This window comes from Vipera berus (assembly GCF_964194415.1).
Source record: "Vipera berus genome assembly, chromosome: 12".
NCBI lineage: Eukaryota > Metazoa > Chordata > Lepidosauria > Squamata > Viperidae > Vipera > Vipera berus.
Genome location: NC_138215.1, coordinates 9574176 through 9590037, shown reverse-complemented (window position 1 = coordinate 9590037; position 15862 = coordinate 9574176). Strand labels below are relative to the sequence as shown.

At 44.3% G+C, this 15862-nt stretch overlaps 1 protein-coding gene across 1 annotated transcript in view; it reads left to right on the top strand.

Moving 5' to 3' along the window:
• LINS1 (lines homolog 1) overlaps window positions 1-15599 on the top strand; it is a 16561-nt gene extending 962 nt beyond the window's left edge. Inside the window, exons 2-7 of the mRNA XM_081337589.1 lie at window positions 4888-5404; window positions 5494-5583; window positions 9415-9556; window positions 9805-10404; window positions 12678-12855; window positions 14581-15599. Coding sequence (XP_081193715.1) covers window positions 5018-5404; window positions 5494-5583; window positions 9415-9556; window positions 9805-10404; window positions 12678-12855; window positions 14581-15316 — 2133 coding nt within the window. The 5' untranslated portion in view covers window positions 4888-5017 and the 3' untranslated portion in view covers window positions 15317-15599. The remainder of the gene's footprint in view (window positions 1-4887; window positions 5405-5493; window positions 5584-9414; window positions 9557-9804; window positions 10405-12677; window positions 12856-14580) is intronic.
• Window positions 15600-15862: the final 263 nt, after the last annotated feature.

The following is a 15862-nucleotide window of genomic DNA, read 5'->3' as shown; positions in this document are numbered from 1 at the left end:
ATATATATATATATATATATATATATATATATATATATATATATGTATATATATATATATTTGTGTAAATTACTAACAAAGAATTAAAGGGAAACAAATGCATTTCTAACTCTTTAGTCTTCATCAGTCAGCTATACCCTTCTGTGATTCGAACCTGGGCTGATTGCATATTAGGCAGTGTTATTTTATATATACCGTATATACTTGAGTATAAGCCGAATTTTTCAGCCCACTTTTTGGGCTGAAAAATTCCACTTCGGCTTATACTCCAGTCAACAAAAAAAACTTACCGAGGACTTGTGCGCGGCCGAGGCTTTGGTGCTTCCGGGATCGCCCGCACCTCTCCCAAGCCACCGCCGTCCGAGACCTGCCGAAGTTTGGGGAGGTTTGGGGAGGTGCGCGCGCACCTCCCCAAACTCCGCGCCTTGCCTGCCTGCTTCTTTCCGCAGCGGAAAGAAGCAGGCAGGCAGGGCGCGGAGGAACGGAGACTTGCCGACGTTTGGGGAGGTTTGGGCGCCTCCCCAAACCTCGGCAGGTCTCCGTTCCTCCGCGCAGACCTGCCGACGTTTGGGGAGGTTTGGGCGCCTCCCCAAACCTCCCCAAACGTCGGCAGGTCTCCGTTCCTCCTGCCGACCTTTGGGGAGGTTTGGGCGCCTCCCCAAACCTCGGCAGGTCTCCGTTCCTCCTGCCGACCTTTGGGGAGGTTTGGGCGCCTCCCCAAACCTCGGCAGGTCTCCGTTCCTCCTGCCGACCTTTGGGGAGGTTTGGGCGCCTCCCCAAACCTCCCCAGGTCTCCGTTCCTCCTGCCGACCTTTGGGGAGGTTTGGGCGCCTCCCCAAACCTCGGCAGGTCTCCGTTCCTCCTGCCGACCTTTGGGGAGGTTTGGGCGCCTCCCCAAACCTCGGCAGGTCTCCGTTCCTGTTTGGGGAGGTTTGGGCGCCTCCCCAAACCTCCCCAAACCTCGGCAGGTCTCCGTTCCTCCGCGCAGACCTGCCGACCTTTGGGGAGGTTTGGGCGCCTCCCCAAACGTCCCCAAACCTCGGCAGGTCTCCGTTCCTGTTTGGGGAGGTTTGGGCGCCTCCCCAAACCTCCCCAAACCTCGGCAGGTCTCCGTTCCTCCGCGCAGACCTGCCGACCTTTGGGGAGGTTTGGGCGCCTCCCCAAACCTCGGCAGGTCTCCGTTCCTGTTTGGGGAGGTTTGGGCGCCTCCCCAAACCTCGGCAGGTCTCCGTTCCTCCGCGCAGACCTGCCGACCTTTGGGGAGGTTTGGGCGCCTCCCCAAACGTCCCCAAACCTCGGCAGGTCTCCGTTCCTGTTTGGGGAGGTTTGGGCGCCTCCCCAAACCTCCCCAAACCTCGGCAGGTCTCCGTTCCTCCGCGCAGACCTGCCGACCTTTGGGGAGGTTTGGGCGCCTCCCCAAACGTCCCCAAACCTCGGCAGGTCTCCGTTCCTGTTTGGGGAGGTTTGGGCGCCTCCCCAAACCTCCCCAAACCTCGGCAGGTCTCCGTTCCTCCGCGCAGACCTGCCGACCTTTGGGGAGGTTTGGGCGCCTCCCCAAACGTCCCCAAACCTCGGCAGGTCTCCGTTCCTGTTTGGGGAGGTTTGGGCGCCTCCCCAAACGTCCCCAAACCTCGGCAGGTCTCCGTTCCTCCGCGCAGACCTGCCGACCTTTGGGGAGGTTTGGGCGCCTCCCCAAACCTCCCCAAACCTCGGCAGGTCTCCGTTCCTGTTTGGGGAGGTTTGGGCGCCTCCCCAAACCTCCCCAAACCTCGGCAGGTCTCCGTTCCTCCGCGCAGACCTGCCGACCTTTGGGGAGGTTTGGGCGCCTCCCCAAACGTCCCCAAACCTCGGCAGGTCTCCGTTCCTGTTTGGGGAGGTTTGGGCGCCTCCCCAAACCTCCCCAAACCTCGGCAGGTCTCCGTTCCTCCGCGCAGACCTGCCGACCTTTGGGGAGGTTTGGGCGCCTCCCCAAACGTCCCCAAACCTCGGCAGGTCTCCGTTCCTGTTTGGGGAGGTTTGGGCGCCTCCCCAAACGTCCCCAAACCTCGGCAGGTCTCCGTTCCTCCGCGCAGACCTGCCGACCTTTGGGGAGGTTTGGGCGCCTCCCCAAACCTCCCCAAACCTCGGCAGGTCTCCGTTCTTCCTGCCGACCTTTGGGGAGGTTTGGGCGCCTCCCCAAACCTCCCCAAACGTCGGCAGGTCTGCGCGGAGGAACGGAGACCTGCCGAGGTTTGGGGAGGTTTGGGGAGGCGCCCAAACCTCCCCAAACAGGAACGGAGACCTGCCGAGGTTTGGGGAGGTTTGGGGAGGCGCCCAAACCTCCCCAAAGGTCGGCAGGTCTGCGCGGAGGAACGGAGACCTGCCGAGGTTTGGGGAGGTTTGGGGAGGCGCCCAAACCTCCCCAAACAGGAACGGAGACCTGCCGAGGTTTGGGGACGTTTGGGGAGGCGCCCAAACCTCCCCAAAGGTCGGCAGGTCTGCGCGGAGGAACGGAGACCTGCCGAGGTTTGGGGAGGTTTGGGGAGGCGCCCAAACCTCCCCAAACAGGAACGGAGACCTGCCGAGGTTTGGGGACGTTTGGGGAGGCGCCCAAACCTCCCCAAAGGTCGGCAGGTCTGCGCGGAGGAACGGAGACCTGCCGAGGTTTGGGGAGGTTTGGGGAGGCGCCCAAACCTCCCCAAACAGGAACGGAGACCTGCCGAGGTTTGGGGACGTTTGGGGAGGCGCCCAAACCTCCCCAAAGGTCGGCAGGTCTGCGCGGAGGAACGGAGACCTGCCGAGGTTTGGGGAGGTTTGGGGAGGCGCCCAAACCTCCCCAAACAGGAACGGAGACCTGCCGAGGTTTGGGGACGTTTGGGGAGGCGCCCAAACCTCCCCAAAGGTCGGCAGGTCTGCGCGGAGGAACGGAGACCTGCCGAGGTTTGGGGAGGTTTGGGGAGGCGCCCAAACCTCCCCAAACAGGAACGGAGACCTGCCGAGGTTTGGGGACGTTTGGGGAGGCGCCCAAACCTCCCCAAAGGTCGGCAGGTCTGCGCGGAGGAACGGAGACCTGCCGAGGTTTGGGGAGGTTTGGGGAGGCGCCCAAACCTCCCCAAACAGGAACGGAGACCTGCCGAGGTTTGGGGACGTTTGGGGAGGCGCCCAAACCTCCCCAAAGGTCGGCAGGTCTGCGCGGAGGAACGGAGACCTGCCGAGGTTTGGGGAGGCGCCCAAACCTCCCCAAAGGTCGGCAGGAGGAACGGAGACTTGCCGAGGTTTGGGGAGGTTTGGGGAGGCGCCCAAACCTCCCCAAAGGTCGGCAGGAGGAACGGAGACCTGCCGAGGTTTGGGGAGGTTTGGGGAGGCGCCCAAACCTCCCCAAAGGTCGGCAGGAGGAACGGAGACCTGCCGACGTTTGGGGAGGTTTGGGGAGGCGCCCAAACCTCCCCAAAGGTCGGCAGGAGGAACGGAGACCTGCCGACGAGCCGCGGCCACACAGGGTATTCCTGTGTATTCAGGCTTGCAGAACGGCGGATCGGCTTATACTCGAGTCAATAACTTTTTTCAGTTTTGGGGGGTGAAATTGGGGGTCTCGGCTTATACTCGAGTCGGCTTATACTCAAGTATATACGGTATATATATAATGCTATATAGTATATGCATACATATAACCATAAGCACACATACATAAAGTCTAAATCAGGGGTCTTCAAACTTGGCCCTTTTATGACTTGTGGACTTCAACTCCCGTGCTGGCTGAGGAATTCTGGGAGTTGAAGTCCACAAGCCATAAAAGGGCCAAGTTTGAAGACCCCTGGTCTAAATCCTAGGTCTCCCTTGTGATGTCCCATCCAAATCAGAGCCAGCTTGCAACTGCCCGGACAAGTCCCTGTGGCTTTCTTGGGATTATCCTGTGAGATGGGAAGCATATAAAATAAATGGTTTGCCATTATCAGCTTTCCAGGGCTGAGAAAGAGAGAGCGATTAGCACAAGATCCCCAACTGGTTTTGTGCCCGAGGCAGGACTAAAATTCACAGTCTCCCAGTTTTTAGCCTTGTGCTTTAACCACTAGACCAAGTTGCCATCTGCTTGGACCACACCAAAAAAAAAACCTGAAGTGCAAGTCCTGATAGTTACATTGATGCACCCATGCATTAGAAGTTTGACTAGTAACAATGCAGAAGCATTATAATTTCCATCTTTTAGAATGTTTAACTTCCAGGTCTAAGTTAAATACTGTGAGCTGCTCTGAATTAAGTAGTTTGTTTCCTCTGTGCAGTATGAGTATTTAAAATTTCAAAAATAGTGGATGTGCAAAAAAAAAGAGGTGAAGAGAGGAATTATCTTCAAATAAAAGATTTTTAAGGGACAGGATTAGGATAGTTATTTGGGTGATCTTGAACAGAATTAGGATGACCACATGTGACAGAGAAAAAAAAATCCTAAGGTACTTTAGAGAATTCAAATATTTTGTTTTTCAGTATAATTAGTTTAGTGTCATGCAATCACTGATAGTATGACAAGTGATTAAATGTTAGTGATTAAGCTATTAGACTGCAACTAGGTTCTGACCTAGACTCTGCCAAGGATGTTATTTTAATAAATTGGGGTATTGCGAATATATAAGGTTTAAAAAAGAGAAATGCAAAAAAAAATAAGCAAAATGAGAGAATAATTGCCTCCCTCAGCCCACTTCAAGAGGGTTGCTGTGAGAATGAAAAAGACAGCGGCCTCCATGTAAACTGCTTTGAGTGAAGAAATAGTGGAATATAAATCTAATAAAATAGTAATTAGTAGTCATGTTTGAATAGTACTTAATGCTGAAATGTTTCTAATCTGGTAATTTGAATTGTTTTGACTTCACTAAGAATCATTACTGTCCTCACATTCTTGTCATTTTTTTTCAGGTACAGTGGAATTGGAATCTTTACAAAGTTCCATCTTACATCAGAGTCAGTTCACCCCAAAAAATCCCCAATTCAAATCCTGCTGATTTGACTATATAAAGAATCCCTGGATATATAAAAATTGCTGATAATGGGGACTTACTTTCACTTTCTTCAAAACATGTATAACGATATAATTGCTGGTGCTTTGTTAGCCCAAGATAGTTACAGTTGTGCAGCTCTTCTAAATCCTTCAGTTTTTTCATCAGCCAAAAATCATGAATTATGTGCCTGTCATTTTTTTTCTAAGTTGGATGCTAAGATCTCTTCTGGTCTAGACTCAGTGAACCACGAACATGATATTTCTAAAAACTGTAGCCATCCGAAGTGCCAGACACGGGAAATTATTCTGCTTCAATTAACTTTGATCAAGATGATGCATGCCAAACTGCAACTGCAAGGGGTGGCTACTGAAATAAAACAGAAATACATTGAGATCCTGAGAATTCTGGAAGAATCGAACATTGTCTCTGAATTAGTAAGTTTTCCCAAAGGTTACGTTTTTCTCAAACACCTTCGTTAAGGTGTCTCGTAGCTACAACTTCACTCTGTTTCTACTTCTTCTAGATCCCTCTGTTACGTAGTTCAGATCAACAGCTCTCTCACATGGCTTCCAAAACATTGGCCTCCCTTGTGCATTTTCAGCTAACGGAAGATGTAAGTCAGACACCGAGCTTTGGAGCCGTTACATTTAAGCGAATGTATCTGCTTTGTGGGTTCCTTTTGTTTTTATTTCAAGTACAAATGCAAATTTAGCTTTCAACATTAACAGTTCAGGGTTTTGTACAACGAGCACGTAGCACAGAATGTATCTTAATCTTTAATGTTATAAGTCCCCACCCACCAAAAATTGCAGGACCGTCTGCTGCCGGGGACGACTTCCCATCGCCCAGTGCGCTCACACAGAGAGGGCCTCCTCAGGGTGCCGTCGGCTAGACAATGTTGGCTGGCGACCCCCAGGGGGAGGGCCTTCTCTGTGGGAGCGCCAGCCCTGTGGAATCAACTCCCCCTTGAGCTCCGAATGGCCCCGGATCTCCGGTCCTTTCGCCGCGACCTCAAAACTTTCCTTTTTCATCAGGCTGACCTGGACTGACGACGGGTTTTTAAAATGTTTTAATTTTTAATTGTTTAATTAATTTATTTTGGGGCTGTTTATTTAATTTCTCTTACTTTTGTTGTTTTTATTGTTGTTAGCCGCCCTGAGTCCTTCGGGAGATAGGGCAGCATATAAGTCCCAAAAATAAATAAATAATAAATAAATAAAAATACGAATTACATCTCATGCACTCTCAATTCAGCCTGTTTTGTTCGCCTAATAAAGAAGAGGTAAGCTTATACCTGGTGGTACCATCTGCTACCCCCTTCTAATTAGATTGCTTTTACTCACTAGGCTGGCTGGACAGATGTCTGTCTTTCTCATTGGGCCGTGTACTTTTCTCCCAAGTGTTGCACTTAGAAAAGATGGCCAGATTTTTTTTAAAAAAACGTAAATGCTATAAATCCATAAATGGGAAAGCATAGTCTTTAAAGAGACATTCTTCATATTTTTACACTGAAGGAAATATCTCTTCCACTGAACTGTACTTTTTGTGGATATGTATAGCTAAATGTTTGCAATGGTGCAACTATTTCTACCACCATTTTTTTTTAATGGGGTAACAAGCCAGGGTGTTTTAGCTAGTTTATCTTAAAAATGAATGAATTATCTCTCGGTCTTTCCCTACCCGATCTTTCAAGATGAATTTTATCATGTTGAGTTTTCAAACTGAGGAGTGGGTGGGGGGACTTTTCCAGTGTACTTAAATTGGGCATACTTAGTCATTTGGTTATCATTCTGTTCATTTTTAATTCCTTCTTGCTTTTTCCTACTTGTGCAGCTTTTGCACTGCGAGCTTTTAATGCCATGTTTGTGTTTGATTGTTTACAACCATTACTTATGTAGAACTAGAACCCCTGGAATGAACACATTGGTGGATAAAAATGAAAAGAAGGGCAAGTATATTTCATTAATAACGTTGCGACTGTTGGTAGCTCATCTCCAAATTCTGTAGCCCACCCTCAAAAGTGGCTTGTGTTTTTTTTCACTGTCTCACAGTGCATTAATGTTTATTAGTCTGTGCATATAATTGTTAGTTATTTGTGGCATATAGTTGGTTTAAAAGATGGGGAGTGGAGATAATGATTGAATGTTCTTTACATATATCATTAAAATATGAGGAAAAAAATAGGAAGATGGTTGTTAGGTTGGGCATTAGACTTGCTGCTTTTCATACCAAGAAGATAGTTGGTGTTGACAATATTGTTAAGTATAGACACTCTGTATGCATGTGCAACTGTACCTCATTGGTTTCCCTCCTGCTAACTAGTGTCATAGTGCAGTACTAAAGTAATCAGATAGAGGGCTTCATAGGGCAAGAGAAATTGCATTTTGGATATTCCCCTGTTTAAATTGCATGCAGATTTTCCTGCAGATCTAGTGTATGCATGGGAACTACTGTTTGCAAATAACCTACAATCAGAGCTGCAAATAACCTACAATCAGAGCTGAAACGTTTAGCCTGAATTTGACTGAACTGAAGCAATGGTAGTGTCCCACCCAAATCCTTTTCCACCCCAGTGGGCTTTCTCTTAGGACGGAACCATTTTCTTTCAGTCGTCAAAAAATTGCCAAGAAGGTTATTTCCAGCAGTACGAAAATGTGGGAAATTTTCAAATTAGAATAAATAACCAGTCCATTTGATTGAGGACAACGAAGCGTTTATGGGGGTGAAGGTGAGCTTTAAAGTTAAGCTTTTGAGAAGTGATTGATAGAATAGGTAGGTAGGGGGGAAAAATTGTGGACATTAAACTTTAAATCCTGCATTGTAGAATATAAAAGTACGGAACTTAACCAAAGATAAAAGTGAGACCATTTGTGTTCTCGGACAGAATCCTGAATGTTCTTCAGTGATGCCTCAAGTCTTGAGAAAGCATTGGCAGCCTAGCATTTCGACTGCAGTGCTTAGAAAATATTACTTAAAATTTCTTCTAAGCTTGCTAAAGGCATAAAGGGGAAAAAATGTGTACCTTGAAATTAAATATAGGTGGCCCTCAACTTAGAATAGTTCATTTAGTGGCCATTCAAAGTTATAGTGGCACTGAAAAAAGTGGCTTATGACCATTTTTCATGGCGTCCCCATGGTCACATGACCAAAGTTCAGATGCTTGGCAACTGACTCGGAGTTATGACGGTTGCAGTGTCCCGGTGATCCCTTTTGCCACCACCTGACAAAGCCAGTGGAGAAGCCAGATTCACTTCACAACTGGTTTACTAACTTTACTACTCCAGTGACTCACTTAAGAGCTGTGACAGGAAACGTCATAAAATAGGGCCAAGTTTATTTAACAGCTGTCTCGCTTAGCAACAACAACAAAAATTTGGGTTCCATTGTTGTCGTAAGTCAAGAACTAGCTGTGCTGCTCATATTTCCATAGAAACAGGTTGGAGATAACGCTATTTTCCAGCTTTTCAGGTAGAAAAAGAGATGATGGGGATTTTACCCATCATGCTGTTTTAAGTAAATCACATTTGGCTGTATTTGTTAGGTGGCAAGCTGTAATTACAAAAACTGGCTACCATACTAAGCCAAAAGTCAATCTTAACCGGTTAATGAGATATGTGAACCTAACTGTGTGCTGTCAGCTTCTAGTAAAACCATCCTAGGCCAGGGGTCCTCAACCTTGGCAACTTTAAGACTTGTAGACTTCAACTCCCAGAATTCCTCAGCCAGCTTCTGGGAGTTGAAGTCCACAAGTCTTAAAAGTTGCCAAGGTTGAGGACCCGTGTCCTAGACCACCTCATTTAGCATACCCTTTAGAGAGACTTTGCTGCTTTATGAGTTCTTATTTTCAATCTAAATTAGTTCCACATACAACTGATTTTATCCTAATTAAGTAAGGAGGCCTATGTGTGGATTAATTAAGTAAGGGAGCCTATATACCTAATCCTCACGGTATTGTTTTATTTCTAAGTATATTTACCAATGTTGTATCGCTGTAGTATTAGTATTATCATCCTTCTCATCTTCTCTACTACTTCCTCTTATTGGTGTCATATTATATTATGATTATGATTACTCTGTCACTTTGCATATGCCTTGAGAACTTCTGCACCGGAGACAAATTCCTTGTGTGTCTAATGACACTTGGCCAAATAAAGTAGTCTTATCTATTCTATCTACGCTTCTTCTTTTCTGTGTGATAAAACAAAGCATTGAGTAATAAACCTCTAAGGATTGGGTAATAAAATATACAATCCTTACTTTGTAATACTGGTTTGGCTAGCTAGTCACTTACTAAGAGAGCAAAACGATGAGGACACCCATCATTGCCAATGCAAAAAACTGTTGGAATATTTGCCTTTTTCTTGCTTCTCCTTTGTCTTGATTTTTTGGGGGGTAACATTTGTTCGGTGTAACCTAGAGTAATGCTTCCTCTCTCTTTCCCCAGAATTCATTAAACAGTGCCTGGATTGCTTTTTGTTTTGAGACTTTATCAGGATTTCCCAGTAATAGTTCAATAGCGGGATGCCTCTGGACTTTGACCAATCTAATAAAAGAAATGTTGAATGATGACAACACTCGCAAAAGAGGTACTGTTTTAATTGGCATTGCATTGCAAGCAGCGAATAGAAGATCAGTGTACAATTAACTTCGGGAAACTACCGATATGTTCATATTGTTATGGATATATTGCTTGTAAATTTTCATGGAAGAAATGAGAAAGAGTTTTTTAATGAGGAAAAAGTTCTAATTTTGATGGATAAAATTTACTTAAGGCCTCCCTATCATATTTAAGCCCTGCTTGATGCTGGTGTTGTTGTTGTTGTTATTATTATAGGTGAGTTGAAGAAACTTCTTACTCCACTTGACAACGTACTGCAGAATTTTTACAGCGCCATCCTTTCCTATTATTCATCTGTTCACAATGTTCCACTATTGGCAAAATCAACAAGGGATTTGAATGGCTTTCTAGATCTCTTTGAGCTGCTTGCAGCTGCCAGGATTCAAATGCCACTCAACCTTGGATGCCAGAGGATATTGTTTTTGAGCTCTCATGATATCTGCTGTCTTGCCACATCACCCGTTCACGGTTTCATCAAGAAGAAATCAATCACGTTGCTTAAAAACTGCATCCTTCGCAAAGCTGGCGAAGACCTAATCAAGAGAAAGATGCTTCCTTCCTCTTACTCGGACCCTCATTTTGACAATGATCGATTCGCATTGGCCAATACTGTGCTACAGCACTTTGTGAATTCTGATGGGCTGGGGGGGTTGTGTGTTAGTGGAAATCTCAGCCATTTTGATGGCAGCACAATTGAATCTCAAGTACATGCGAACAGTAACTTCGATGTCGTGATCTTCAGGTCCTTAAGCTTGCTTCTGGTTAAAGCGTTAGAGACGAAGATGCAGGATTTTGCCTACAGAACTGAATCGCAAGGTAATTTTGCTTTCTAAAGTGCCTTAAAAGTGCTTCACAGTGTTTTGAGAGTAGACTACGAACATGGTGGAAATGAATGGGGTTGCCACTGTATTTTTGAATATATATTTTTTTCCTTTCTGAAGTGATAGCTGTTTAGGGGAATGGAAATTAAGACTTTATTGGGTGGAAGGGAGAAATGTGTTAAGTCTGCATATCCACCAGTTTTTCACTCCTTCATTTGTTGAACTTCTTCCAGTATCCCGAAGAGGATTTACAGCCTACTTATAAGTTTGCACATGCTTCGAGAAATATTTTTTGCCAGACAGATCTGTGGATTTATCATAGTTATCCAAAAGCTATCCAGGAACTTTTGTTCCATAATTTAAACTACTAGCCTTAGCTAGTAGGTTATGGAGTAACTAAAGCTTTAAAGTTGATTGCCTTTCATTGCCTAAAGAATGGGTGAGCAAATTTTGGTTTCGCAGACACTGGAGAAATAAATTACTTTTAAGAGAAGATGCCATTTATTCATCCGTCTGCTATTTCAGTAAAATGTTGCTTCAGAATATTCCCATCATGGCACTGAGGTGCATATAGCAAAGCAGTTACATGGTACAAGTTGTGGGAGGATTGTGTTTAACTTGAGCAGATGTGGTAATCCAAAGGCTCTCTGGAGAATTTAGATGTTCGATGTAGTGTGTAATTTGAAATTCAGTTTGTGTCTCCGACTTAATTAAGAAGTTGCACTCTCAGAAGTCTCGATATGGAGTCAATAAAAGATTGGGCTCAGCTAAAGTGGAGAGCTTTTAGTGGAGTGGATAATTATATGTATACAGGATCAGTTTTCTGGATTATGGAAGCTGTAGGCATGAATACTTTTAATCTTTGCAGGAGCAGAAAGTTTGTGCCACATTGAATTTGAAAGTGGATCCTTTCTTCCCCAAACAGCATTGTTTCACTAAGTTTAATTAAAAGAAGGACTGTTTAATGAAAAGAAGGACCAGGGGTGACATAATAGCAGTGTTCCAAAATCTCAGGGGTTGCCATAAGGAAGGGGGGGTCAACCTATTCTCCAAAGCACCTGAAAGCAGGACAAGAAGCAATGGATGGAAACTGATCAAGGAGAGAACCAACTTGGAACTAAGGAGAAACTTCCTGACTGTTAGAACAATTAACCGGTGGAACAACCTGCCTCCAGAAGCGGTGAATGCTCCAACGCTGGAAGTTTTAAAGAAGAGACTGGATAGCCATTTGTTTGAAATGGCATAGGGTTTCCTGCCTGAGCAGGGGGTTGGACTAGATGACCTCCGAGGTCCCTTCCAACTCTGTTATTCTGTTACTAAGTCCTTACGTCAGTACCAGTAGGGTTTGCTAGTATAAAAAAAAGGTGTTCTTGTCTCTAAAGACTGTACAGATAGTCCTTGACTTATGACCACAATTAAGCCCAACATTTATATTGGCAAGTGAGACATTTGTTAAAGTGAGTTTTGTCCCATTTTATGACCTTTCTTGCCAGAGTTATTAAGTGAATCCCTGCAAGTCAGTAACTCGGTTGTTAAGTGATTCTGGATTCCCCCGTTGACTTTGCTTGTCACAAGGTCGCAATAGGGGGTCACTTGACTGTGGGACGCTGCAACCGTCATCAGTACGAGTCAGTTGCCAAGCATCCGAATTTTGATCACGCGACCACGGGGATGCTGCAACGGTCCTAAGTGTGAGACATTGTCGTAAGTCACTTTTTCACTGCTGTTGTAACTTCGAATGTTGACTAAAGGGACTGTTGTAAGTCGAGGACTATCTGCAGTAATATTATATGTCCTTGGTATCGGAGCACAAAGACCTTTTTAATATTCGTTTGTTGCCATCCTACCTGTAAGCTAGTTAGGATCCCATCACATTCTTGCAATGATTGTGAGTGGAACAGGAGACATAGAAGGAAAAAGAAGGGTACAGAAAGACAGCAAAGTTAATACACTTTTAGCCATTTTTTTCCTGCTGCTCTTGCCTTTTGTGGCAAAACTTGTTGGAAGTGAAAAGTGAACCCCTTCTTTAAAGTTTTTAGATTCAAAAGACGTTGGCAAGCGAGATAGTGTCACTCTTGGTCACCTATAGGTTTCAGAAATGATTTCCTTACAAAATGGAATTTTTTACTATTGTTTTGCATTCCCTTTGAAATGTTTCATTAGTGCAGGTTATGCTAAAACAATGGCTGTTCCTCAGATAGTGTACATTTTTACCAAAAACCAGATATATTTACGTAGTTTTGATTTTTTTCCCCCCTTCACTTGTAGTCCATTTGGAGAATCTTATGGGTCTACTCTTGACAGTCTTAAAAAGCCACCTGAAGACTTCTGCCAGTATCTGCTTATTGGAACACCCTTGCACATGGATTTCTCTGTTTGTAGAACAAGATGATGAGATGGTAGAAGCTGCAAAATCATTACTGGCAATTTATTTAAACTTCGAAAGGTTAGTGCCCTTTTCCCCATAAGCCATCAACTTCTGTTTGCTAAAAATGATTGATTGTCATAAATATCAGGAAAGTGAACGCGCGCAGTTCGGGCAACCGTGTTCAAACTGAAACACCCATTCATTCTCTTTCATTTTGCTCCTAGCACATCACTCCTTCTAAGACAAAATTATTCCCAATTCCTTCAGTCCCTGAGGCAAACCTAGCAAACTTACCGGTTCCTCCCAAATACTGTCGCATATAAATAATGTTTGCATTTAGAATAAGGCATTAGCTGGAGTTTCTTTTCTTCCACATACGAGGAATTTGACAAGCAGTACAAAGAAGATGTGCAGGATTCTTCCATATCATAAACACGATAAGCAAGTATGCACCTCTTCTAGAAGCCTTGACGCGAGAGGTCAGTGAGATAATCTCCTGGTCATGTAATTACTCTCAATGAAAGAGAGAGAATTGTATTCCGAAATTTCGACATAGTTCTTCAGCTTTGTCGTGAATTCAATTCATATCCCATCCAATAGGGAAGAGACGATCGTTTTAAGAGGTAGGTTCCAAACGTGCTTTGAACTGAATATCAGGGTTTGTTTGTGGGTTTGTTTCTTTGTGGTTTTTTGGGGCAGATTTTACTGCAAAATATGTGATCTTTTCAGGTGTTTTTCCAACCTAAAACTAAAGAGTAATTTCCCCTCCCCCCCAGTGAGAACAGTTAATCAATGGAATGGCTTACCCCCAAAAGTTGTGGATGCTCCATCACTGGAGGGTTTAAAAAAGAGACTGGACAGCCATTTGTCCAGGATAGTATAGGGTAGGGGTAGGCAACCTTGGCTCTTTGATGACTCGTGGACTTCAATTCCCAGAATTCCTGAGCCAGCATGGCTCAGCTTGGAAACCTCTCCCTTTCCCTTCAGCATGGCTGGCTCAGGAATTCTGGGAGTTGAAGTCCACGAGTCATAAAAGAGCCAAGGTTGCCTACCCCTGGTATAGGGTCTCCTGCTTGAGCAGGCAGTTGGACTAGAAGATCTCTATGGTCCCTTCCAACCCTATTATTCTATGTTCTAGGTATCTTGGAAGTCCTATAATCCATCTGTTTATGCCAGTTGTCTGAAACTTCTTGCTTGCCCCTAGTTATTTCACGCTGCCTTATTTTTGGATGCCCTTAATGCAGGGTATGGAAGACCATTGCATACTGAGCCCTGCTCAAAACTTTTACCTGGATTTCCGTTCATATACAACAATGGGCTGTCTCCCTAAACTAAGCTTTCTCTGCCTTTATTTCAGGGGCACACTACAAAATATTATTTCTCCAGTGGTTTGGAGGCAATTGTTTGTTATTGATTTGAGCCATACTTTGTGTCCACATGAAGACCACAGAGGGATCAAGTTCTCCTAATTAGTAATTACGAATTGCTGATGCCTTTCTTTTCCATCTCATAAGTTAATGTCAAATTACAGTTGATGGAAGGTGAAAACAAGGGTGCTTTCTTTCTTCCCTTGTCCAACATTCCCCCCCCACACACACACACTTTATTCTTTTAAGGTGCATTGAATTAGAGCACACAGTGGGAGAGAATGCTGGAGGGCCATCGTCATTCTAATAGTCTGATTTATTTGGCCAAAAAGAATAAATGTAAATTCAGCTCTACTGTTAAAGAGTTCTTGATAGAACGATTGCTGGCTCAGAGGTCATAATTTAATCTTCTGTGTTCTTGCTTATTTTTTTATAGGTTCTGCCGTGATGTTAATTTTACCCTGTGCCATTTAGATGATGGAAGCCAGGACAATTGGACACACCAAAACGGCTTCAATCCCCACTGTATCTTCTTATGTCTGTTAAGAAGTGTTGCATTTGACGCCACGGTTCTTCTGGATTTCTTGATTTCATCTGAAACCTGTTTCTTGGAATACTTTGTACAATATTTAAAACTTCTTGTAGAAGACTGGCACCAATTTGTACAAGCTTCCAGGTGCTTTAAGTTCACCCTCCCTCAGAGAGGCAGTCAAGCTGTGCAGCCCAACAAGTCTGATTTAGTAACAGCATCGAGTCACCCACCTTTATTGGGTGCTTTTCAGAAGCTGGTTGATTATGACAGCTCAGAAGATTCTGATGTAGAATGTGTAAGAGAAGAAAGTTCGATAGATCCAGGACAAGAAACTTTAAATTATCAAGCCTGTACAAATAAAGCAATTCTTGGTAATGCAAACACCTCCAAGCAAGACGTGCTATCTTTAATTGAGCAAGAGCTGAATATTCCATCATCCTCTTGCAGCAAACGATCCCCCCAAAAATGTAAATTAGCAGATGAAACTTTCCAGAAAGCAACTACATGCTTCCAACAATTGGAAAAGTCAATTTCTAGGCTACATGCAAAAAGTCTCTTTCCATACAATCCAAATGCGCTCTTGAAGCTCTTGAATCAAGTTAATATAATTACTAAAGATCATGGAGCTGCTTCACACTAGTCAGAATCTAAAGAAATAAAGTGTTTCAGGTTAAACCCATATATTGGTTAGCATTTGAAAGAATGTTCCAGAAAATTAATATGCACTGAAATATGTGGCCCAAATGCATTCTTTGGGATTGAAGTATATGTTGTTTATGAATTGTCTGCTTGATTAAAAACACTGTAGCTTCTAATCCCTTGATAGGTTTAATTCCAAAAGGGTGTTACAATTTTGTCTGTGCTGTGTGTGAATTTTCCCTCAGAGGTTTTCTGTTTTTTAAGGCAGTAAATTCTGAATTTTATTTTTGGCACCTTGCTCTGTCTGAGATAATTTTGATACGAAGGATATATGTCCTTAGAGATAATTAACTCCTGCTTTTAAAAAGAGGTTAGAATAGATCTGTGTTTCCAATTGAGGAAAGGAAAGCGTGTCATAATTAAATAACTTAAAAGCTTTATGAATTGGGAAAAGCGGGACTAAAGGGCGAAAGATTTGACTTTGCCGGGGGTTTTCCCCCCCAAAATATGGCTCACAAACGCATTTAGCTCTTACCAGCATGTGCTG